The 26,811-nt window shown below is 32.2% G+C and overlaps 1 protein-coding gene across 2 annotated transcripts; it reads right to left on the reverse strand.

The window, feature by feature from the left end:
* Nucleotides 1-1,721: 1,721 nt before the first annotated feature.
* LOC145313930 (uncharacterized) lies at nt 1,722-26,442 on the reverse strand. 2 transcript variants are annotated; one of them, XM_080153588.1, is made up of 19 exons: nt 26,302-26,442; nt 25,557-25,833; nt 21,911-21,950; nt 21,149-21,228; nt 19,947-20,013; nt 18,517-18,684; nt 17,197-17,302; nt 16,501-16,696; nt 15,906-15,972; nt 14,798-14,926; nt 14,134-14,198; nt 12,016-12,162; nt 10,468-10,589; nt 9,915-9,975; nt 7,094-7,186; nt 6,240-6,395; nt 5,550-5,633; nt 3,468-3,536; nt 1,722-1,996 (listed from the first exon to the last, which is right to left on the reverse strand). In XM_080153588.1, exons 2-19 carry the CDS (start codon nt 25,823-25,825, stop codon nt 1,864-1,866), a joined length of 2,052 nt encoding a protein of 683 aa, XP_080009714.1. In that variant the 5' UTR covers nt 25,826-25,833; nt 26,302-26,442; the 3' UTR covers nt 1,722-1,863. The 2 variants fall into 2 exon arrangements, with proteins under 2 accessions (XP_080009714.1, XP_080009715.1); XM_080153589.1 differs by having other exon boundaries at nt 26,165-26,364.
* Nucleotides 26,443-26,811: the final 369 nt, after the last annotated feature.

Here is a 26,811-nt window from a genome sequence, read left to right on the forward strand (position 1 = left end):
GAAACAAAAATAGATGTATTATTTCAGTATGTGTAACAGTAGCGTGCACAGCGTTTCACCTGGTGGGTGTAAACAATTAGGGGGTGAAAAAAAAAGGAAAGGCAGATGTTCCCAATTTTAATTTTAGGGGAGTTAACACCCTTCCACGAATCCACATCCCGCTAACGCAAGCCACTAATATATAATAATATTTATGATAGCTTAAGATCAAAATTTTTTTATTCTTTCTTTAGTTTCAAGTGTTTTTCAAAATATTTGTCTCTGTTCTATTTGATTCTATATACCTAGGGCTTAGAGTTTGTCCCAAAAATATTTAAATATTTATGTACCATTTTCTATTTCTATATATATTTTTAAACCATACTGAAAATGTTTTTTTTTACATATATTTCAAAACAAGTTTATTTTACTTTATGATTTTGTTTATTTTTTATGTAATTTTTGGGACACCATAATTCAGGTGGTTCTAGGCCAATCTAGTGCTTATAGGCAGGTATATGAGTCTAGTTCATGAATGTTAGAATACAGAGTGTTACAATACGATTATTACCTGTCTCGGAGCTACTATACATTGTGATTATACTGTAATTGTAGACTATGGAAATGTTATCATACCACTGAAGTAGGAGAAATTGGGGTTCTATAAAAAGGGAGATGTAAAAAGGGGAAGAGAGGTTCCATAGAGGAAGATGTGATAGGAGCAAGGTAGAAATAAGACTTAAGATTGAGTTACTTTCTTTCTTAATATATATTATGCATTTACTACTTTGAATAATAGATAAATATAAACTTATATGCTTTTTTTTCTTCTTTTTTTAATTTGTTTTACTCCCTCTTTTTTATTTTTTTATTTCTGTGTAAATCTTTCCGTCTTGCTCTTTTTTTTATTATCTCCTTCGAACTCATTTTCTTCATATCAGCGTAAAATATTTTATATTTAGTTTTACATTTTTCCGCGAGGTGATTCTAAATTATCGTATAAAAGATTTCTTTATTCTGAAAAAAAGTTGTAAAACAATTTTGAAAAAAAATTACCTACGAATTTTTTTTTCTCATTAAAATGTCACATGAAAAATGAAAATATTTAAATTTTAAATATTACACCACCACCTTTTTTAGTTAAACTGAGTATATATATTTCTTCAAGGCATTTAAAGACATGATGCCTAATCTTTTCCTAAGGTTAGCATAATTACGTCTTTAGCCCCGGAAAGAATATCAGTCTCCGTCGGAAATTGATACTATCTTTGCGCCGGGGGGCGTACAGTTGCGGATAGCGACGTGACGAGAGATATCTCAGCAGTCATAATTTTTGCAGGTGTACCGTAGAGGTACACCGAATTAGTGAATTAAAGTATCAGGATCTAAACGCTGGACCGAAATGGTTTTTCTTTACAGGGAATCTTCTCATAGGTTCATGGAAAGTATATAACTTTTTGGGGGAAGGGTACCACAACCCTTCTAAGTAAATTTGTAATTGTAACGTATGCTTAAAATAACTTTTCTTAAATGCACTTAATGCAACTATACCTTTAGGCATTTTAGAATTGTCCTACCGATTTTAAACTTTTTATGATGATTCCTATAATAGTAAGGTACCATTTACAAAGCTTAGAAACTCAATAATTGTTACCAGAAAGTCCGTACGCAGCTACTGCAGCCGCACGGCTTACAGATACCACATAAATCTGCGGCCCTGAAAAATACCTCATTGATTAACATTAATTTTTATTAAATTTAATGAATTAAAACATTTAGAATTGATTTACATCTAAGATTGTACAATTTTTATTTTATAAAAAAATTAAAAAATAATTTTATTTAAGGACATTATATCAAAAGCATTATAATTACATCAACTAACTACTTTTTGATTTCAATCATTTTGCTGATAGTTTTCTCCTCGGTTTCTTCAGGGTTCGGTTCCATGACATTCACTGGTTTCTTTGTGTTGGCAATCTTGCCCATCTGATTTCCTTCAACTAACAGTCGCTCCCTGTAATGATAATAATTTATCGTATTATAGACAGCTTTCCGCGGTTTTTAAATTAAAAATTATGAGATAAAAACCAGACTTGTTAGCCCCGAGGTGCCGAAGGTCCGGGTTAACAAAACTGGTATTAGATTTATGATTTTTATTTTAATTTTCAAGGAAAATTGTCTGTAATACGATGCTATACATGATTTTTCATTATGGCTGAGAACCGGTTCTAATCCAGCGGATAATAATCGGTTTCAAAGCCTTACTGAAAAAAACGTTCTTGTTAAAAATAAATTATGTGGGAAAAGGGGGATATACAAATGGAAATAAAAATAACATTCTTACTCTCACTATTCCTTTAATTTTATTTTAATGATTGAAACATAAAATAAAAGAAAATTGATGTAAAATTACATTTTATTTTATTTAAGCATTGCTTTTTGAAAAAAGTCTAAGAGTGTGTTACCATATTTCTTTTATCTCTTAGAAAGTTTCTATCAGGCTTCATATTTTAGAAATGTACTTTTTTAAAGAAAATATACAGAAACAAATGTCGTTGTATCAAAAACAAATCCTTAACATTACTAAACCAGGTAATATTCTATCCAATTGCTAATCAAGGGAGGAGACATTGGACTATGAATTATACTGTTCCCAAAATCTTGTTACAATTAATGGAGTAATTTTGTTTATCATTATTGGAAAGTAGTAAGGGGGGGGGGTGGTAATCAATTTATTAGCAATTGACTTATCCCTTAAGATTCCTAAGGAAATTGTACTAAACAAAATTCTGATGTTAATGGTGTCGCAGGCCCACCACAGGGTAAGGTAAAACCCCCCTCCGAAGCTTTAAATAGTGTCTACATAAAATGACGTCATACTTGCCTACCATTGTTCAATTAAAATGTATATTGGCATTGGTAATTTAGTCTGTGTATCAGGTTATTATTGGTCATTTGTATTTTAGACAAAGCTCACATTTTCCTGTTGTGACGTCATACATTTTGGGATAGAATTAAGGAAGGGTGAAGAAAATCTCTTCATAGGAGATGGGAGAAATGGGAACACAGTAATAGTGTCTGACTGATTATGACGTAACAAAAAAAATTAGCCAATGAGAGGCCACTATAAATTTTACCATTGGTCAATAACGGCCTCTCATTGGCTAATTTTTTTTGTTACGTCATAATCAGTCAGACACTATTACTGTGTTCGAGAAATGGGGTTATCCTTTCCCTTTTTCGAAATTTATGACGTCACAACAGGACAATATAGGCTTTGTCTTATTTTGTTACGGCATTTTTTAGGCTATTTAAACAGCTTCATCCCTCCCTCCCCCCAAAAAATGTCTTTCTCACCTTCCTAAAACTGAAATTTAGGAGTTTTCGTTTACCTGTATGCTATCCCTTTAGGACTAATAGAGCATTCCCCACTAGTTAACTTAAAATATTAAGGCAAGGTGTTTTTAATTATGATCTTTAGTTACCTGTCTCCTCTTTCGCAGATCAATGTCTTGACATATGCATCTTCAACACTCATCAGCTCTCTGTAGGGCCTAAGTATAATAAACATTATTGCAATATATAGTCTAGTACAATCAATATATAATTACTTGGATGTTGCAACAGATTTTCATGTACTGCAAAGTCCAATAAAGTGAAAATTCCAGCTGACAAAAATAATGTTACTGGATGAAAGAACTGACCAAAAATTAGGCTCATATTAGCGACCAAAATTGGCGACATATTTTACCCTATGTCAATATACAGGGTGTTTTTTTTATGGAGTTAAAAGTATTGCTTAATTTAACCCACTTGCCATTGACAGAAATTAATAATCTATATCTTAATTTCTTAATTGATGTGGGACATTTTGTATGAGAAAAAAATATTTGGCGATTTTCAACAAATTCTGCCTTAAAAACCGGTTTTTCCAAAGTACCTATTTTTGGAAGATTTTTGGATCATGACTAATTTAAAGAGTGTGCAAAAATGGGTACATTTTTAAAAATCAAATTGCGCGGCTTGTGTTAATAGTAGAAAAATGTTATGCATACCGTTAGAATTGTCATAAACTCTAGTTTTTGGAAACATATGTATTATATTCATGCTATTTTTAGTATAGAAGCTACATTGGAAAATGTGAGAAATGTTAAAAATTTGAAGTAAGTTGGAACATTTTACCACGTAGCGATCTTAAACTATACGTAGCACAGGAATAGTTCTTAAAAACCTAAAAACTAGAGTTTATGACGATTCTAACGATATGCATAACATTTTTCTACTATTAACACAAGCCGCGCAATTTGATTTTAAAAAATGTACCCATTTTTGCACACTCTTTAAATTAGTCATGATTGAAAAATCTTCCAAAAATAGGTACTTTGGAAAAACCGGTTTTTAAGGCAGAATTTGTTGAAAATCGCCAAATATTTTTTTCTCATACAAAATGTCCCACATCAATTAAGAAATTAAGATATAGATTATTAATTTCTGTCAATGGCAAGTGGGTTAAATTAAGCAATACTTTTAACTTATTAAAAAAAAAACACCCTGTATTTACATATTCTATATCCATTTCTAGTACAGGCGAACGCAGGTTTTTGCCAACCCCCTTACAAGCAAAGAGGCAAAACATATTTAGAACTATTAGAACATTATTAGAACGATTGACTTTTCAAACTTTCTTACCCTAAAATTCCCCTGTTACCATAGTCAAAATTTATATCTAGTGAAATAATACTTTTTTCTCGTATTCATTTGAATCCGGTGGATAGGACCGGTTCTCTTCAATACGACAAAACTATGTCTAGCATCGTATTATATCCAGCTTTTTACGAATATAGAAATGTACAATCATAAGATTAAAACCATTTTTTTTAGCCCGTGCCTTCGGCACCTCGGAGCTAAAAAAATGGTTTTAATCTAATAATTGTACATTCTATATCCGCGAAAAGCGGTTTATAATACGATGAAAGAAATAACTTTTATTTAATCTATTCCCAAATCTATAAAAAAAAATACTACGTGTATCTTTAACAACAATAAAGATCACGTTTTATTTGTGATGAAAACTAAACAATAGGTACGTAGTAACAATTATTTTAAAACAAAGTGTGTTAATGTTAAATCCCTAGATATAAAACTGGAAGACAGGGGATTTAATATCAAACAAACAACTTTATACAACCCTACACTTAATCAAAAGAAAACATTTTCTTTGAAAATAAAATGGTGTTCTTTTTAATAGAAAACAATTATATTTTCTAATTAAAGAGGAACACAGTAATAGTGTCTGACTAATTATGACGTAACAAAAAAAAATTAGCCAATGAGAGGCCGTTATTGACCAATGGTAAAATTTATAGTGGCGGCTCATTGGCTAATTTTTTTGTTACGTCATAATCAGTCAGACACTATTACTGTGTTCATTAAAGAGAAATGCTTTTTAAAATAATGTCCTTGCTATGGAATCTTTGAAGCTGACTATTTTCGGAGCCTATCGAGCACACTGCGGCTAAAATTAATATGAAATTAGTGGAAAGTACATATATTTGTTTAAACCCTACCTAAGAATCATTCTATCCCATTCTTCGATGACATCTTTGAAAATATCCTTTGCCAGCGAAACATCACCTTTGTCTAGTTGCTCCCTGAAAATAAAAATAATTAGGCCAAATCCTATAAAAAAAACTAGGTTTTTTTGTTTTTTATTTAGATCAGGTTAGGTTAGGTTAGGTTATATTGGGTAGGTACTGGGTTTTAGCCCCAAAGGTTTAGAGCAACACAGTTTTTGACACTGGAGGGTTAGTATAGCAACAAAATCCCCTATTTTTTCAATTTATTTGAAATATAGGGTATGAGGGTTTTTCATTGCTTGATAGGTTAGGGAACACAGTAATAGTGTCTGACTGATTATGACGTAACAAAAAAATTTGCCAATGAGAGGCCACTATAGATTTTACCATTGGTCAATAACGGCCTCTCAGTGGCTAATTTTTTTTTGTTACGTCATAATCAGTCAGACACTATTACTGTGTTCATAGGTTAGGTTATATTGGTTTCTGTGTTTTAGCCCCAAAGATTGAGAGCACTACAGGTATAGGCCCTAGAGGGTTAGCATAATGAAGAATCTCCTCTTTTTTCAATTTTTTTAAAAATAAGGAATGAGGGTTTTTCAATGCTCGATATACACTTTTAGGGAAGGTACCTTACACCTTTCAGAATATTGTTTTGAATTCGGTAACTGAATAACTTACTTTCCACTGACAAAGTCTTTCTTGAGTTTCTGAATCTGCCTGAGCCTGTCCCAGATGTTGGTCTTGAGTCCGCACTCGTCCAGTGGGCACGTAATCACCTTCTCCTTAGTGTTCTCCTTCAGAGGGAAGGAATTCTGGCAGAGGTCATTGCCACATCTAGATGGATAGATAGATTTATGGATGGAATATTTATGGTTGTATGATTAAAACATTTATCCTTATACTAAAGTAACAGGATGTTTGTCTGTTTGTCTGTCTGTGTATCTGTGTGTACCGAAGGATCTCGCTAACCGCTGAACCGATCGGGTTCTCCTTAACAGGGTAGCTTCTCATAATCCCGGGAAGGTTTATAACTATTTTTTTAGGGGGTGGGACACCCCAAACCCCCCTCCCCCAATGAAAAATACCCTTCCCCCAAAAAATTATTTAAAATTTTTTAACTAAAATCAAAAATGATGTGGGGGAGGCACCCCCCCTTAAAATATTTTTTTAACTTTTTCTTTTAAAATCTAAAATTCAAATTCGACTTCTCTCTCCTCAAGTGCCTCTAGGGTCGTAGCCGCTAGTACTCTATATAATAAAGAGGTATTATGTCGGTCGGTCTATTTGTACCAAAATATCTCTAAAAAAGATATTGTTTTAATTTAAGGTCATGGGTAGTTATCTCCGAGCAATGGACCCCAATTCTAGTAAAAAGTTTTATAGAAAAGTACTCTTGAGGGAGGGGGCAAAAACAATCAGAAAAAATCTAGAACCTAACAAGGAGGACAAAAAAAATGTAATAATTTATTAAATATGATTGTTAGAAAACTATTGCTTTGCTGGCTGCTAGAATTATAAAACGATTAGCTTACCTAAATGTGATAAGATCGCTTGGCTTTGCCTTTGCTTCTGATAATTTCTTGTCATCAGTAAATAAAAACACTGGACTGTCCTTTTCTATCTTTCTAAACAATTAGAATAAACATGAAATTAGAATTAAACAGGTAGCGCATCCGGGAAGGTAATAGGTTCGAATCTTGGCCTAACACCGCGTCATAACTAAAGACCTTAAAAATGATTCATAATATTGGTATGTCAGGTGCATTTAGATAGTTATATTAGGGGGAATTCATTGGCCCAAAACAGGCGCAACTTATATCCATGCACAGTTAGGACATTTCAGACAAAGGTCGTACAATCAAAGGGTTGTTTAATGTTTATCTGAAGGACATATAACCATAAACATAATTAAGCAAGATTTGGTTTAGAGATACACTCAACTAAGGTCTCATGGTGTATCCCGTCCTCAAAGGTATCCGAGACAATATAAAAGTACTAAACAAAAGCTTTGCTAAAATCAAAATTACACAATTAAAAGAAATATCAAATTCAAATAAAAAGTGTAAGTTTTTATCAGTTTTAAACAATGGTTTTAAAATTTCTTACTATATATTTTGAATAGATAATGAACAACAAAAGAAAAAAAAGAAATATTCCATGCGCCTTTCAGTCTTGAATAATAAATTTCAAAGAAATTAATTATGGGTTAGAAGGAGGGCACGACGGCCGAACATTAGCCGCAAAATTAGCCGTTTGGGTGCTTGAACTAGAGGGACGGATTACCATATTAGGAAAGAGTATACTTGTAAAGTTATTTAATGACAATGTGACTTGTGCGCGGCTGCTGATCCCTAAAAAACTGAGAATTCAAAATGAGAATTTTGTAAAATATATTATTTAACCACACCATTTTGTAATATTAGAATTTTATAAAACCCACAATATGTTAAAACTTTTTCTTCATTTACAAATTGCAATTTAATCTTGTAAATTAAACTTTTGTTTGTCTGTTTTTAAAAAATTAAAGAGCCATATATCAAGTTTGAAGCTGTTTAAAGTGTATATAAAAAATTACGTCTTACAATACAAATGACCAATGATAGGCCAATGCAAAGACTAATTTTAGGCAGGTTAGTATATTCTAAAAAGTATAATTGGCAAAGGGTAGGCCAGTATAGGCACTGTAAAAAGCTTCATCAAATTGCACTCTTGATTTATTTCAAATTATCTAAAACGCAAAATTAACAGGAATCATTTTTTTGTTTTTTTGCTTTTATAAGACGTAATAGTCCTTATTTTTCATAGAATAAATTATAAAACAATTTTAATATTATAAATTCATCTTATATTTTAGATTAATTACATTCTAAAGAAATTTAAGTTTAACTTAATCTGTTGCTTAAATAATATATATATATGGTACTACGTCAAACACTAGATACGTCCAAACAGTAGATGCGACAAACGCTAGACAGACCAACAGTAGATGCGTCAAAGGCTAGACAGACAAACAATAGATGCGCCAAACACTAGACTACGACAAACAGTAGAATTTTCAATTTCGCGACAAACAGTAGAATTTTTAAAGTGCGACAAACACTAGAAGCGACATACGCTAGAATTTAAACTTAAAAAATATTCTAAGATTTTTTCGTTCATAAATACTAAATTTATATTACTATCAATGCAGGGATCTAAAGGGATAAGATAATGGCCGAAAATGTACATCCCTTATAGCATAAAATTAGTTGTTAAAACGTTTGAACACTCAACTTATTAAACCAACCAATTAAATTCATTAAAGTGCCAAAAGTTGCTTTGCCAACGAATAAGAAAACTTTCTTATAAAACTTTTGACCCCCCATTAACCTCATTTTTTATTTTAGTATATTTTAAAATATTACTTTTTTTTTGGGGGGGGGGGTATTTTCTTCTAGAGGCAAAATATCTAAGGAGGGTGGTGGTACCCTCCCCCAAAATAGTTATAATCCTTCCCAAGACCTATGAGAAGCTACCCTGTTAAGGAGAATCCGATTGGTTCAGCATTTAGCGAGATCCTTCGGTATAGACAAACAAACATCCTTTTACTTTTTTAAAAGGATTAATTCTAGCGTTTGTCGTATCTATTGTTTGTCGCCTTTAGAAAAAATCTAGCGTTTGTCATATTATAGTGTTTGTCGCATTCTAGCGTTAGTCGTATTTAGCGTATGTCGTGTCTAGGGTTTGTCTGTCTACTGTTTGTCTGTCTAGCGTTTGTCGCATCTACTGTTTGACGTATCTAGGGTTTGACGTAGTACTACCATATATATATATATATATTTATATGCGTATAAAAAAATATTAGTGTTCTTATGCATTCACATAAGACTTTAGCCTTATATGTATTAACTTTTTTCCGTTGATATAAATCAGCTATAACATTTTTTATAAGCCTATACCATTATCATTAACTGCTATATATACGACACTAGCGGCTTCGCCCCTAGACTCTAGGGGCTTTGCCCCAAGAGTTAACTAAAAAAGAAGAAAAAATTAAGTACCTCTGGTACTGCAACCACCACATTAAAAAAAATGTGGGATATTTTTTTTTTGGGAGGGGGGGTTTGTCCCACGCCCCAAGAAAATATCCTAAAACCACCACAGGACCAGAAGGTATACTCCCTAAGAATCCGATAGTTTCATTGGTTACCGAGATCTTAAGAGACGGACAGACAGACAGACGGATAGACATCACTCTACTTTGTATTATAGATAGTTGGTCTTGTTGTTTTGCAATATATTTTCAAACAGCTTCGCTACAATTTAACGTAATTTTCCTTGTTTTTTTTTAGGAGGGAAGGGTAGGATTCCTACCTGTATGATGTGAAAACCATTTTCTTAGTGCTAAACCATTGGATCACATGGCTGTTTTCTCCTAATATAAAATAGATATTTTTAAAACAAATAATAAAAATCGTAATTTGGTAAAACAGGATCTTATAGGTTCCTGACTAGTGGTAAATTGGAAGCAATTGCGCTTTTTTCCAGAGCTGGATTTTTAAATCATTTCAATGGTGAGCTAAATCACCCCGCGCAGAATTGAAATGATTTAAAGATCCAGCTCAGGATTAAAATGCATGTTCTTAATCAGAGGGTTGCAGAAATGGGGATTGAAAAAATTTGCCCTATAAGCGCGTTAATTTAACAGTAAAGTGAGAATTTTTGGTCTTTTGAGTAAGCTGATTATATAGGGTTGGCCATAATTGGGGTGGATCCACTCTCCTGACACCGAAATACCACTCTCATACAGCTACCTCGATTTTGGTTTGGGGGGAATATCAAAATAATAGGTGAGAAAAGTCGGCACAGTGTCCTCGGGGTGGGGGACATACAGTTATTTAACCCCTCTATTGTTTTACTCTAATACCTGAACCGTATTTCTTTAATTTAAATAGTTGAGGATAGATTCCATAACCACAGAAGTCAGTCTGTATTTCTGCCTCAAGAATTCCTTTCTTGTCAGCTGGCATATTTATCAACTGGATACCACTGAATATTAAGTTTAGTTTAAATGTTAAAATAGTAGCATGAAAAATACCAAAAGACTAAATTTTAAATGGGCTTTAAATTTGTATCCTCAAGAAGCTCTTTTTAGAGGATTTAAAAACTTTTGGCCAAAACACACTGAATTACGTCATTTTTCAACTGCCCATTAATAACATATAACGTTATTCGGGTTACATCGGCCAAAAGATTTTTAATTTATCCCCTTTTTATTTTAAAATCTAAAGATTTACTTAACTATGAAAATAACGTTACAGAAAGATATGCAAACAAAAAGATCATCCTTAAAAGTAAATTTTCCTTTCCATTTATATTAAAGGACGCCTGCAAGAAATAACACGCTTTAACTGCTGAAAGACTGCCACAAGAAGACCCAATACCCCAAATTTAAAGCCTTCAGCTTCAATAACAAAAAAGTTCTAGGCATTTCAAAATAGCATTTTATGTACAATGGAATTTTTGAAAGATTTCCAATGCTCATAAAAGAAAAAACAATATTAAATTTCGTTGCCTAGACATAAAACTATAACCTTATCTTTGTCAGAAACTTAGATTGCCTGTAACTGATTACATTTTTACAATAAAAACACCACATTTCATAGTCAAAATCTATGAAAAAAAATCGATTTTAATTGCATTTTTAAACGAAAATCATAGCGGAAACAAAGGGGTAAACTAATACAAGCTTAGCTGTGATTGGTTGTTAAGCTGATTCAGCCTTCTGATTGGCTACAGTACATTCGGTACAATGCAAGTAAAACTTAATTTTTTTTAATGATTTTGACTATAAAAATGGGTATTTTTATTGTAAAAATATAATTAGTTACTGGAAACCTAAATTTATGACAAAAATAAGCTTATAATTTTGTTTCTAGGCCACGTAGTTTAATTTTAAAGTTTTCAACATGAGCATTGCAATTCTTTCAAAATTTCCATTGTACATAAAATGTCATTTTAAAATGCCTAGAACTTTTTTGTTATAGAAGCTGAAGGCTTCAAATTTGGGGTATTTGGTCTACTTGTGGCAGTCTTTCAGCAGTTAAAGCGTGGTATTTCTTGCAGGCTTCCTTTAAATAGAATTTTAGGGGCCGTGTGATTTAGAATAGTTATTTCTCGTATCGTATTATAAACGGCTTTCCGCGGATATAGAAAGTACAATTACGAGATTAAAACTAGTTTTTTTAGCCCCGAGGTGCCGAAGGCACCGGCTAAAAACCTAGTTTTAATCTTATGATTGTACATTTCTATATTCGTAGAAAACTGGATATAATACGATGCTAGACATAGTTTTTTCGTATGGATGAGAACCGGTTCCTATCCACCGGATTCGAATGAATACGAGAAAATTAATTCCATTTGAAATTAGATTGTTATAATCCTGGTACATTGTCCCTGAGTAGAATAATTTTACCTGGTATGTCTCATCGCCACTAGAACAGCCCTGATAAGAAGCTGGTATACATCTGTTTGACCGGCAGGTGAGGTCACATATCCAGAAATACAAAGATTTTTCAACAGGTAGTAACCCAACACTGAGGCTAGCAACTCCTCTTCCTCACTTAAATAAATTAAAATTACAAAGTCTCGAAATTTGTGTTATTTTAATCTTATTGGTCCAGGGAGTATTGAATAATATGTAGACTTAAATAAAAGTAACAGCATGTCTGTCTGTCTAAAATTGAAAGTTTGGGTCGACTTATCCCCCCACCTCCTACCCATCTTTCCTAGATTGTTCTTAAGGTCTCTAAGGGCGTAGTCGCAAGTTTCAGGAAATTTTCAATCTCCTAAATTATATTATAATTAATATTTCTTTAGAATCGCTTCATGTTACTTAAAATATCTAGAATAGCTCTTAAATTTGTTTGCTAAATATGTCTGATAGAGGTTGATTATCGATGAGAAAATGTAATTAATGTACTGAACAGAATAAATTTTAAAGAGTGTTTTTGATAAAATTAAATATTATTTCTAGTAAATGCATTTAATAAGATCTTTTGATTATCTCTTCTTTGTTTTCATAGGTACTGTTATAAAATCTGTTTTTTGCATCATATTTCAAAAATAACAAACTTGTAGAGTAGTATTAATTTTCAGGTTTTTTTCAGGGGACAATGGGCTGTTTATCACACAAGTCCCAAAGCTTTATAATGACGTTTTCTTTGGGGATTTTGGTGAATTTTGATTTGTTGGTTTATCAAATTGAGTGTTCAAACTTTTTAACCACTAATTAAATCTAAAGAAAGGGTAATTTTATGTATCCTAATTGGGGATGTACATCAATTTATGGGCCATTGTCTTATCACTTTAGATCCCTGGGATATTTTTATGAAGATAGAATAATATAGCTGAAATCATCAAAAAGCTTTTATTTGAGTATAGCTTCAACTGCTGAAGTTTTTAGCTGCTAATTTAAGTGTCCTGCAGCAAGTTACCGTTTCAACTAAAACAAATTAAGCTGCTTTCTACTAAATTCAATTAATTATTCGTTTGTGTTTTTTTTTTATTAAACAGGGATATAAAGAGATAAGACAATGGCGAATAAATTGTTGCACATCTCCAATGATGTTATACAAAATTACCCGTTTAGAATTTTAAAATTATTGGTTGAAATATTTGGACACTCATCTAAATAAACCATCCAATCAGAATTTAATAAAAGTCCACAAAGTTCTTATAAAACTTTGCGGAATAATGTAATAAAAATATAAATTTCTGCGTATATGAAGATTATTATTGGAAATCTTATTGATGGAATGAAATTGATACACTTCGGAGGAAATAGAAAGAAAATATTACACTGCAATTTATCTTTTTGTGTGTCTATATTCTTAAAAGCGAATCTTTTGTATAATTACGGTCGAAAATTCCACCAGTACGTAAGTCCATAACTATAAGCTCTTTACGTTTATTTAGAAATGATAGAATTGTCCTATAGATTTCCAATTTTTCATTATTCCTATAACAAGTGGGTAGGTTTGTCCTTCCTTCTGGAGCTTCGCTTTTATGGATGTTGTCATCCTTGATTATATTTTTTTTCTATTTACTGTGTTTTTTTTTGTTAAAAATTGTTTTATGTTTCTATACCTAATCATTAATGCTAGCATTCTATATCTACCACATAACGCGATTCTAATACTTAATTTTTTAACCATGCTTGTCCTTGTCCCTAATCCTTAGAGTAATGATATTCTGTCCAAGTAGAATATGAAAAATTCCTGAGAATATAAAAAATATGAAAATGAATGCATTTATCATTATGCAAGTATATATGTATATATATGACGTGTTATATCCCAGCCTTCGAATCCATTGAATACAATACGGTTTTAAACCGACAAGTTAAGTTTTCTAGTATTATTATTCCCCCCCCCCCCCCGAAAATAATTTCGTTGTTGGTATAAGCTGTAATTTCCATAAATTATCTATCAAAGCTTAATTAAATTCATAGGATGAATCCTAATCATTTTAATTTCCGTATAAAAATAAGCGGAAAACTGTCTATATATATATTTCTTCTACATTTGTATACCTGATATTATCAACTGGAAGTCTGAATGTTTCAACAGCCATTTTCAGTCTGTCTTCGGGTACTTCCTGATAATGAAAAAAAGCTCATTAACTATATGATTAAATTTTAACAAATTTGACATAGGTGAAGTCAGTTTATTTTTAGTGTCATAACTCTTTTTGAGAGATAATTATAAGGGCATTCATAACCTCATAGCCCCTTTGGGAAGGTCTAACCCAGAAAAGAGGCCTCTTCTAACCCTTACCTTACTTAACCTAGCTTTAAATAAGCCTCGAAAATATTGTAATTTAGAAAATCACTTGGATTCCTTATCGCGTGAATGTCCTATAAATAAAAGCTTTTTTCTTATCAAATTATTTTTCAAATTATTATTGTACCCGTGAATTGATAAGCAACAGTGGGGTACTTACTTGGGATCAACGAGAGTTACCATCCTGACGTCATTTTAAAATAGTCCATTATTCTAAAATTCTAAAATGGATACTTTATACAAAAGTTCCTAAATTTATTCCCTTTTGTATAGGCACAACAAAGAACTAAACCTGTGAATTTATAAGTTTAGCATTAATGGGAACATCTTTAGAATGAACCAGCAAGTGCAAGCCTAGCCTTCTCCTGCAAGCCCTGGGTGCTCATGGTTTTAGTGTATATATTATTAGTGTACCTGTGAATTAATAATCTTAGCAACAGCGGGTACATCCTTAGGGTCAATAAGAGTGACCATCCTGAGGGCCAGTCTGGCCTTCTCCTGCAGGCCCTGAGTGGTCAGGTTCTTTAGAATACTCCATTCATACTAAAAATAAGTATTTTATTTGCATACATAAAACCAGGATAATAACATTAAAACAAGGATGACAACATCCATAAAAGCGAAGCTCTGAAACGGTAGGACAAACGGACATTAACACTTGTATAATGTCAGAACTGAATAATCAGAATGCGAATGTAAAAGAGTCAAAGCAAAATTGAATAAATTTGTTGAAAAACTGCTTGATACAGGATAATGATTATGGACATACTTACATTTTTAGGACTTGATTATAGAGTTGCTTCGCTTATAATATTGTACTTTGTTGTCCCAAGAATCAGTATACCAAAAATCAGACCAATCGGATGATTAGGTCACACACAAATTTGTTGTTAAAAATGTAAAAAAAATCAACATGTTTAAAATGAACGTACGGACATTCTGGTAATGATTATAGAGTTGCTACGCTTTCTAAATCGTACCTAACTACTACAGGAATCACCATGCAAAATTTGAAATCAATAAGACAATTCTAACATGCCTAAATTAACGAAAAAATCTATTTAAAAAAGTAAAAAAAATCAACATGTTTAAAATGGACGTACGGACATTTTAGTAATGATTATAGAGTTGCTACGCTTTCTAAATCGTACCTAACTACTAAAGGAATCACCATGCAAAATTTGAAATCGATAGGACAATTCTAACATGTCTAAATCAACGAAAAAAGCTATCCGTGACGGACGTACGGACGGACGTACGGACCGACCCTAATTATAGAAAAGCTTCGCTTTTAAAAAGGCGAAGATAACCTTAGAATAAAGTAAATAACTTTAAGCAGCAGCTGTAAAAAAATATAGTTTCACTCAAGATATCTAACATCTTAAGATCAACTTGGGACTTTTTCCCTGTGTGAAAATAACTCCTTGGGACTCGCAATTACTTAATCTAATTAAACCTAACCTAACCTCAACTAAATGTATCTAAAATTATTTTGAACTAAGGATCAATGATTTTTATTTACCTTGTGATAAGATTCAGCAGCTTCGTCTCTAGCCTTCTCATTCTCAAATATTTCCTCACTACCAAATCTAAATAATCAAATTAAAAATATTTTTTTTCATTTTCCTTTTTATGTTATTGGATAGTTCGTTCATCTAGTAGGAGGGGAAATGAGATAAAGGGGGGAATAATTTTTTTGCCCGCTGCAAGTTTCATATCATTAAAGAACAGGAACATCTGGTGTAAAATCCAAGTTAAAATGTATTTATTTGGTTATGTGATACTGCATTATTTTGAGACATAACTGAAAATTAAATTCTAGAATAGTTAATTTGTACATATATGCAGGAATAGTTATTTCTATTATAGACATTTTTCCGCGGATGTCAAATGTAAAAATTATAAGATGAAAACCAGTTTTGTGAGTCCCGAAGCGCCGAAGGCAAGTGGTAATAAAACTGGCATTAGTTCTATAATCTTTATTTTAATATTCGTAGAAAATTGTCTGTAGTTTGATGCTACACATTATTTTTGTATGGCTGAGAACCAATTCTAGTCCACCTGATATTAATCGGTTTCGAAGCCATAATGGTAAAGGGTTATTTTAAAGATAATACCTGCAAGGAACTGGGCTAAACATCTTTTCCAGTGAATACGGACAAATCTTGCCGCCCGCCCTGCCGCCAGAAACGTTCACAACCGCTACATAGGGGTCAATAGCCGCCAAGTTTTCCTCCTGGTAGATTTCTTTGTCTGCTACTATCTGTCCGTGGTCCTTACCATCTTCTTCATATTTCAACTTTGAGCTCAATCCTGAAATAGTAATTTTCATGTTAATGATCCAAGAAAAATTTGTGATTTAAAATAATTTATACTGCCAAAATGCCTACCTGTTTGACTACATCCTTTTATTTTTAATGCCCATCTGTCTATTTTGTTTGTTTCTTTATTTTTGTCCGTCTGTTTGTATGTCTGTTTGTCTATCTGTTTGTCTGTTTATTTGTCTGTCTACTTGTCTGTTAGTATGTCTGTTTGTTTGTCTGTCTGTCTGTTTGACTGTTTGTCTGTTTGTCTGTCTGTCTGTTTTTCTGTCTGTCTGTCTATTTGTCTGTCTGTCAATTTGTCTTTCTGTCTATTTGTCTGTCTGTCTGTTTGTCTATCTATTTGTTTGTCCATATGTGTGTTTCCTATCTTTGTCCATTAGTTAATTTATCTGTCTGTATTTTAGCCCGCCTTTTTTCTACTGTTTACATAAGTATTTCTTATTCTATGTCTGTACGTTCGTCTTTCTATTTCGCTAACTATTTATTTACCTCTATCTTCTGGTTGTCCATCAGCCAGTACACTGTCAAACTTCTCATAAACCTCCAGGTTATACAGGGTCTTGGCCACGTTGAATATAGTCATCTGTTTACGGACCTAATTAGACAAATGTATTTTTAGAAAATATTTTCTTAATTTGGCACAATTAAAATCTAAAACTAAATTTAACAAAGAAAAACGCAGACAAAAGGTAAAAAATTGATACAGTCAATAACCAAAATATAAAGAATATCTATTTTATCACCTAAGAAGAAACTGTTATTTTAGCAAGTAAAAGAATGATAAAAAGTACATAATGTAATAGAAAGCATTAAGAATATTTTGTTATTATTACAAATAACCAATTTTGAAAGTAAAATGCTTAAATTAATACACAAAAATATAATATCATAGAAACAAGTAACTTTTTATTTGATAATTTTATAAATCGCACCAGCCTATTTGAAATGTACCCAAGGGACAAAAGTTAAATTAATTCTGCTAAATCTACCACTACATGTATAGTATTTATCAGGGATCTAAAGGGATAAGACAATGACCGATTATTTGATGTACATCCCCATTGATGATACACAATATAACCCCCTTCTGGAGATTAAATTAGGGATTGAAACATTTGTACACCAACAATCAAAATTCAAGAAAAGTCTCCAAAGTTGTTAAGCCATAAGAATAAGAAAACGCTGTTATAACACTTTAGGTACTTGTGTAATAAACAGCTTAGTGTCCCCTACCTCTCTGAGTATTTATACTAAAACAACACTCAAAGAAAGTTTAATTGTTTGTTCATTTCAATCAAGTTCATGGCTTGTAATGTGTTTAACAATAATTCAATTTTTTAATATTCAAAGTTCCTGTATTCATAGTTTAAGTAATAAGGCGAGTGTGTATTTCTCTGGTGGCTCCTGAAACATTTTTCTCCCATCCCCTAATTTTTATAAAACTATAAATTAAGGTAGGAGGGGGGGGGAGACTTTACCCACCTCTGTCTTACAGCGAAGCCTTTGTTTGTCAGCTTTGTTATGTTACTATCAAATCAAGGCTCGGCAGCCGCGACTAATCTTCAAATTTAATCATTTGAATGATCTGAATTTTTTTTAGTTTAGACCTCCAGCTGATTTTAAAATTCTAAACGGTTGATTTCCCTTGGAAATACAGCCGACTGACGCGCGACTGCCGTGACCTGTATTTAATACTACTTTTGGATTATTTACCAAATATATCGTTAAAAACAATGAACACTTTTGGCGAACAAACACATATATTTTGCTTGTTATAGAGTGGCTGCGCTACTAAGCTAAAATTCTTACCCTCATCCTATAATTATCTCTATCCTTTTCCTTCTTGATATCCGACCTGCCGACATTCTTGAGGCTGGTCTCCAAGGCTTCCCTGGCAAGAAGGTACTGTTTCATCTTGATGTGTGCGTGGCCCTTGCGCTTGTATAGCTTATACCAGAATTCACGTGGGTACCCAAACTGAAATAAAGATTTATTTATAGTTCTTCGGATGCCAATTATGTAATTTCTCTCAAAGCACTGAAACCTCGACGCAACCCAATCTTTCCCACTTTTGTATTACTTTTGTAGGAACACGATTCCAGTGATGTCATATTTTTCTTTCCCGAAAAAGAGAAGGGAGGAAGAAAATCTCTTCAAAAGAGATGGGGAAAAAAACCCTTTTCTCCCATCTCTTTTTTTCTTCCCCCCTTCCCTTTTACGGGAAAGAAAAATATGACGTCACTGGAATCGTGTTCCTACAAAAGTAATTCAAAAGTGGGAAAGATTGGGTTGCGTCTGAAACCTCCTCCCTTTCTTGAAATTGAAACAAAAAAGGTGAGGTCTTTTTTTCCTTCGCAAGCCTAGCGGGACCCAATTCCCAATGAAACATATCATAAAGAATCTAATGTATTAAACTACTGTTCTTAAAAATTTAAAAGTGGAGGGGGGTGTATTTATACCACACATGGCACTTTGAGGGATAACGCATTATTTCATTTGTATGATTTCTATTTATTTTTATTCAATTACGAACCATGATAAACAAAATGTAATGGATTTTGTTTTGAAAATATTTACAATAAATTAAATCTGTTTAAAATACAATTATGAAAAGAAAAACTTAGTGCGTAAATGAGAATAAAGTAAACATGTCAAATGCAAAAAAAAATACTAAACAATAATTAAACTGTTTGGCAAAAATGTACTAGGTTTATTCATTTTTAGCACTTTATTACAAACCTATTGGGTTCTGTACTTAAGGCAAACTTTATGTCGGTCCTGTGATAGTATTAGGCTATTATAATTTTATATTTTATTCTTATGATGGTTTTAAGCTATTTCTATAGCCCCTAGATGCTAAGGGCGTAACTGCTAGTGAATATTTAAAGCAAGAGAATAAATTAACGTAAGGTTAAAGTGATTGCAAGGCGATTGTAATCGATTTTAATTTGTAATTTTAACTTTTAAGAAACTTCTTTAAATTCTAAGGGAAGACAGCAGTCTGATTTTGCCTTTCACAAGATGTTTATATATAATTGGTTTATGGTATTACAGAAAAATAAAAACTAATATATCAAATTTAAATAATACAATGAAAAAATGTTTTTATCTTCTGGTTTTATAAAAAGTAATCATGACTAACATATTATCGACTTAATGAACAACAATAAAATTTGAGAGACAGAAAAAAGGAAAAGGGAAGGGTGAAATTATATCACATACAAATAAGGTCTTTTTACCTTCAAAGCCATTTCAATATCATGAATACAGGCAGAGTACAGGCCCACTCCATCCAGGGCTGCTGATCTATAATAAATAGATAGATATTATGAATACAGGCAGAGTACAGGCCCACTCCATCCAGGGCTGCTGATCTATAATAGATAGATAGATATTATGAATACAGGCAGAGTACAGGCCCACTCCATCCAGGGCTGCTGATCTATAATAGATATGATAGATATCATTAATACAGGCAGAGTACAGGCCCACTCCCTCCAGGGCTGCTGATCTATAATAGATAGATAGATATCATTAAATTAATACAGGCAGAGTACAGACCCACTCCATCCAGAGCTGCTGATCTATAATAGATAGATAGATATTATGAATACAGGCAGAGTAACAGGCCCACTCCATCCAGGGCTGCTGATCTATAATAGATAGATAGATATTATGAATACAGGCAGAGTACAGACCCACTCCATCCAGGGCTGCTGATCTATAATAGATAGATAGATAGATAGATAGATAGATAGACGAAAAAGCAAATAAAAATTTCTAATATAGAATGAATTTAAAAGTTAACAAGAGTATATATTCTGCAAAAAAGTATATTTTATCAAAAGAACAAAAAGTTTTTATTAAGTTAAAAGAATTTGTGAGTTGAGTTAAATAAGAAATGTAATATGCTTCTTTATGTGAACAAAATGTGTTACAAAAACCATCTCAGAAATTTAATTAAACATTCAAAGAAAATAAATATATGTTTTTGTTTTAAGAAAAACAATTTAAACAGAAAAATATAATTTATTAGTATAAGAATGGCAGTTTCCACAATTGAGAAGAAAAAGTTATGATGAACGAGTTCAAAACACCTGGAATTTTTATTATGTATTTCTAATGATCCTACCTATAAAGCTTCTACTTTTACTTTACTATGCTTTTAGTTGCAAGGAAATTACAAAAACAATAATATATTGACCTCCATCTTAATTATGCTTAATTTCTATGAAACCATTCAACTTCCCTGTATTATATGTGATTAGAAACGAATGGTTTTTGAATTCAGGGTTCTGCGAAATACAATTAGTGGATGAAACGTTTGGACACTGAATCAAATGAACAGACCAAATAAAATTTTCCTGGTTTGAGTTAGTTTTCAAGGACGTAAAGAATCAAAAGTATTTCTGAACAAAATGTATGCACTAAAAGATCCCACCTGTTACCCCAGATGATGCTGTACTGTTTGTTGGCAGGATCTCCAGGATTATCCAGGTTTACAGGACAGTGTTGTAGGGCCTAGATAGATAGATAGATAGATATATAGTTTGTTGCCAAGACCTGCAAGGTTATTTAGGTTTACTAGACAGTGCTGGAGTACCTAGATAAATAGATAGATAGATATGTTGGATTTTACAGGTTTACTGGACAGTGCTGTAACGTCTAGATAGATAGATAGAGGGATAGATAGATAGATGGATGGATAGATATATAGATCTGCAGGTTATCCAGGTTTAATGGACAGTGCTATAGCGCCTGGATAAACAGGTAGATAGATGGATTGATAGATAAATATATCTGCAGGATTATCCAGGTTTACTGGACAGTGCTGTAGCGCCTGGATAGACAGATAGATAGATAGATGTATGGATAGATATATAGATCTGCAGGATTATCCAGGTTTACTGGACAGTGCTTGAGCGCCTACACACACAAAAGAAGCTGATTAAGTTACAACAAAATTCTGTGTCTCCTATACATGTGAACCGATAGACCAACAGACTAAGAAGGTTATATCAATGGAATCTTTACAATAAAAAAGGAAAGTATATCGATATTGATAGGATCCAAGAAAATCACATTTCCTTAAAAAGCGTTCCAGACGAATTCAAGATAATTTAATAATTGGATAGATACCTAAAATATTAGATTTTTAAATGAATAGATAAAAGATGGAAATTTGCAAGTGATGATATTTTACCTGGGTATAAAACTTGAATGCCTCTCCATAATTGTTCTCCCTAAAAATAAAGAATTATTAGCTTCACTGCCTATAATTGCCATCATTCTTGTTTTGCAACTACTATTGCCTTAAGTAGGGTTAATAAATATTGTCAAATTTAGATAAAGATCCACCTTTTTAACGAGCGCTATTTCCAATGTTTCCATTGTTTTATAACCCTTTAAAAAGTAGTTTGGAAAATGCAACGGAAAGACATTTTTAGAAATTGCTATTGCATTTTCTCAATCAAATAATGGGGAAGGTAGGTTGTGCTAGGTGTGAATTTTAAGGCTTAAAAACATTAGTATTACGGTAATATTCACTAAATATGTGTATTCCTTATTGAAAAGAACTATAAACAATCAAAATTTTAAAGTCAACATAAATTTTATCGTTCTACTACTGTTTTCAAGCCTTAAAACTCGCACCTTTACGGAATTTGAGCACAGCCAACCTTTCTAAAAGAAATTAGTATTACTTTTAGTATTTTTTAAAGTACTTTTATTTTAGGCAATGCTATTATGAATATTATGACAGGGGAAAAATAATATATCCATTGATGATTTTCATTAATCCTTTCCTTGTCAAAACTTAATTATGCTTTAATTTATGCAATTTTCTGCGGAATTGGCGAAGAGAAATCTAGAACTCATAAAGGCAGAGAAAATAATACAATTACCCCATAAATGTCCTGTTTTCTTGATTTAAAGCTCTAATAAGATTTAAAGAGAATGAGAGAGAAAAAAAAAAGAGAGAGCTACTGACATTACGAGAGAAAAAACAGTAGGAATAAAACAAAGAAAGGGAAAGAGAGTGAGATAGATATAATAAAGTTTATCATAAGGTGAGAGAAACAGATTGAGATGAGAGAGAGAGAGAGGGAGAGAGAGAGAGAGATAGGGGAGAGAAAGAGGAGAGAGATAGAGAGAGAGAGAAAAAATTTGGATAGAAAGTAAGATGAAAAGAAAGAAATAAAGAGGCAGAAAGAGAAAGATAGAGAGAGAGAATGGAGAGGGGGGGAAGAAAGATATAGAGAGACATAGAAACAGACAAAAATAGCAAATAAGAAAAAAACAATTATTATGTAGCTGCGCTGCTATTGCAATTTTATTATCCATGGTTCTTTGCCTAATCTTCCATAATGGCAGCATCCTCTGGCAGTCATTGCCACCCACAAATTCAGAGATAGGGGAACTCAACAACAAAAAAAACTTTTCCAGTTGTACAATTTTCTGTGCGAATATTGCATTGTATTCAGTAATTTGGACTATTAAAGATAACTGTCCGAAATTTCTAGTGAAGATTATCATTTCAATTATCTACACTTTGCCAGCTTTAGTCTTTCCATCCCTTCAATTTCTTTGTGTTGAATAGTAAATCATATTTAAATATTATATCTACAATTTAAATGATGTACCTAGCTTCGTATAATTTAAAAATTTTTCCGATTTTACCTTAACCCCCTTAGAAACTAATGATTTGGAAGCCAATAATAAAATTCCCGAAATTTTTAAGTAAAAACTTTGAATCATGTGCAAACCCATACAACTCAATGGAATAAATGTTATTATTCAATATAAGTTTATTCCTGACGGCCAGCAGCTGTGGAGAGATTTTCTTTAGTAAAAAACAAATTGCACTTGCCATTGAGGAATTATAATAGAGTGTAAAAGTCGGACAAAACAAGACTTTGATTTACAATTTTAAAAAGAATGTATGTTCGTTTGTCTGTCTGTCAATATTGGAGCTTATTTAAGGTATTTAACATTTATTTAGAAAGGTTTTAAGTATCTAAAAAAACATCAATCAATTTTTTATGGAATTTTAATAAACAGGCTTAGGTGTTTTGTTAATATCTCTATCAGGAAAGCTTTGTAGATAACTCAAACTGTATTTTTTTGTGGTTAAGTAAGTTAGAAACCATATTATATTAAATACTCTTTCATTTGAGCTCTTTGTTTTAATTTAATACATTTCTTTTAGAACTGCACCAAAATAGTGTAACCTTATTTTTTAGCTTATATGCTTTTAAAAGTCTTACATAAAATAAAGTGCATGCGTATCAGGATGGACTAACTTATAGAGTAGCTATGCTCCCACATATAATAATGTTCTTGTATATAATTTGCTTGAATGAATTATGCCTATCAATTGAAATGTATTTTTGTATTTTCCATTCCCTTCCCCCAAAAATATAAAGGGATTATAATAATAATCCTGTTTAACCTATCCTAATTCTGTGAATATTGAAATCAGTTTTGTTTTGTTTCACCATAAAAAAAACTTGTATATAGAGGCTCTGTGTTATTGGAGATTGAAGCGAAGCTTCTAACAGTTTAGACATTAGTGAATCCGTCCGTCGTGCACGCTGTTCACGCTCTGTACGTTAGACATGTATATTTTTTCCTAATGTTTTGATTCTTTTTTAATTTAGTTTACAAGTATTTATTAAAAATATTAAATACTATTTTTAAAGTAAAAAAAATTATACAATGTGGTGTAAGGCTGAAGTGCAGCCGCTAGTGAATAATATAGAAGATATTGTCTTCAAATAGCGTTTTCAATCCGTGAGCTTTTTTTACGTAGAACTAGCTATTTCATACCGGACTTAACAAATAGATTGCGAACAAACTATAGGACTGACGAACTATCCATATAATTATGGAGAAGCTGCTGCGCTATTTAAAGTTTTATATAAGTAATAACTGGTTGTTTCTCATGAAATGTTTTTAAGAAATAAGAGAAAAAGAGAAAATTAATTTTTCCACTAATGAAAAATAATGAAACAGAGACGGAAATTACCAGGGATAAGGGATAGTTCTTCTCATGCAAAGAAACCTATTTTTTTACAAAATTTACGCCAATTTTACATAATACCGTGTCAAAACTAAAGACTTTAGACTTTGTTCATACTGCTGCTATGTCAGGTTTGCGACATAAATAGTTACAGCTAGTAGGGCGAATTACTTGATCTTAATTTATTGGCGTAACTCAATAACATACACAATTAGGACAAACGTTCTGCAATCAAAGAAATGATTGTATGAAGGACGTTTGACCATTTAATCTTAAACATTGTTTAGAGATACACCAGAATAAGATCTCGTTAGTTACTGTAAAATAATTGAATTAAAAAGGGGTAAAATAGTTTCCCTTCAGATGAACCATCCCTTTTACTTGGAAATTGTGGAAAACAATATGACGATGTTATAATATATTTATTTGATACATATTCATTTGATTACAATATATATTTATTTTAATTTGTTATCTTAATAATGTTATAAGGATGAATGAAATAATATTTTAGCGGACGACATTAAATGTTATCGTGATATAGAGATTGAGGTATATAAAAATAATACGTTCGCATGAGAGAGACAATGAGATAGAAATAGAGAAAGGTAGAGAGAAGGAAAGCTAGATAATTCTCATTTAAAAGATGTTTGTTTGTCTTTCTTAGACAAACCAACCAATTTAAAGTAACTCCATTTTAGAAAAAAAGCTGGTCGGTCATCCTTCATTCCCTCTAGTAATGTACCTATACACTGTAATGAAATGAAACTGTAGTGAGACATATTTTGGGTTATTTAAAACCGGTTTTTATCCAGCAGAAATTAATTACCTGAACTTTTGATTGCCCATCTCTTTAAACTCGAGCGCCTTGGCTTCATCCTTGATAGATCCATGGGCTTTCACATCAAAACCCCCATCAGACAACGCGCCTAGGATCTTAATTTTCTCCGCTGCGCTACCCTGGACCAACTTTTTCACCGAGGTCCCCAATTTCTTTTTAGCGGCGGAATAAAGCTTGGCAAACTCCGAGTCTTTCTTAAAGACAAGCTCAGTTGGGTCTGTCGACATGTTGCCGTTGGTCAGTAGTTCCCCGGGCATCAGAAAACCTAAGAATTAAAGGAAAGTTAGATTTGGTAATATAAACCGTGGGACAGGCGTATTTGCGTATGGGCTTGATATGGAGGGTTATGTGTGTGTACTTTGTAAAAAAAGGCGGTATCCTTAAAGTGCCTCGTCGAGCAAGGAACGCCCACACCCCCTTTAATTTGAAATACACATTTTTATAATCGTACACAGGGACCAAAAAACAGTGATAATTATAGAGTAACAGTACTATAACTTTATTTTACATTATTGATATATACGTTGATATATTACGATTTAAAATAGGTTTCAAATACACGAACTGAAGTTTAAATAATCACTATACCAGTATACCTTATTGCTACAAGAATCTTCACTCAAATTTTGAAATGGGATGAGAATATTGTCTTATTCTAAAATCAAAAGAGCTTTTCTCTAACTATTGAATTTATTTTTAAAATTTAAATTATAAAGTAATATAATTAAAATACCTTAAAAATATATAAAGAATATCACAATTTGTAAGCACTGTTCTAGGATAAAGAGTTATTTGAAATTACATGCCTTCACTCTGTGTCTAAATATATTTATATCTGTGTCTGCTAGTATAGTATAGGTGGGGAAATTCAACTCGCCGCAGCTTCCCCTTTCCCTCAAAGTATGCTTTCCTTTCGCGCGAAGGATAAAGGAAACTAAAAGCTTTCTTTAGAAGATTCCCTCTGTGAAAAATGAATAATAAGTAACGCAGCTACTATAATACTTGGCCAGGTCTGTACGACCGTCCGTTTGTTCTTCACACCTAACATATAATTGACAGTGCGAGTGATAGTGAGAGGGTGGTCAAAAAATAGCCTAAAAGCAATGCGTATTTTACAAACAAAATAGGCTAAAACCACTTCAGGACCTATTTGAAGCTTTCCTAAACGGAATTCAATCGATTTATTGATATCTTAACGGACAATAAACATTATAGATAGGATTATTTTTCTTATTAATATCAT

This window comes from Acartia tonsa, chromosome 3 (genome assembly GCF_053477335.1).
Source record: "Acartia tonsa isolate MP-2025a chromosome 3, ASM5347733v1, whole genome shotgun sequence".
Taxonomy (NCBI): Eukaryota; Metazoa; Arthropoda; class Copepoda; order Calanoida; family Acartiidae; genus Acartia; species Acartia tonsa.

Excerpts from the sequence above, each read along its gene's own strand:
- LOC145313930 (XM_080153588.1), bottom strand. The coding sequence starts at position 25,825 with ATGCCCGGGGAACTACTGACCAACGGCAACATGTCGACAGACCCAACT. Across the intron at positions 18,685-19,946 it reads ATATTGAAATGGCTTTGAAG|TTTGGGTACCCACGTGAATT; the intron begins GTAAAAAGACCT and ends TCTTTATTTCAG. Across the intron at positions 5,634-6,239 it reads AAAGACTTTGTCAGTGGAAA|GGAGCAACTAGACAAAGGTG; the intron begins GTAAGTTATTCA and ends TTTTATTTTCAG.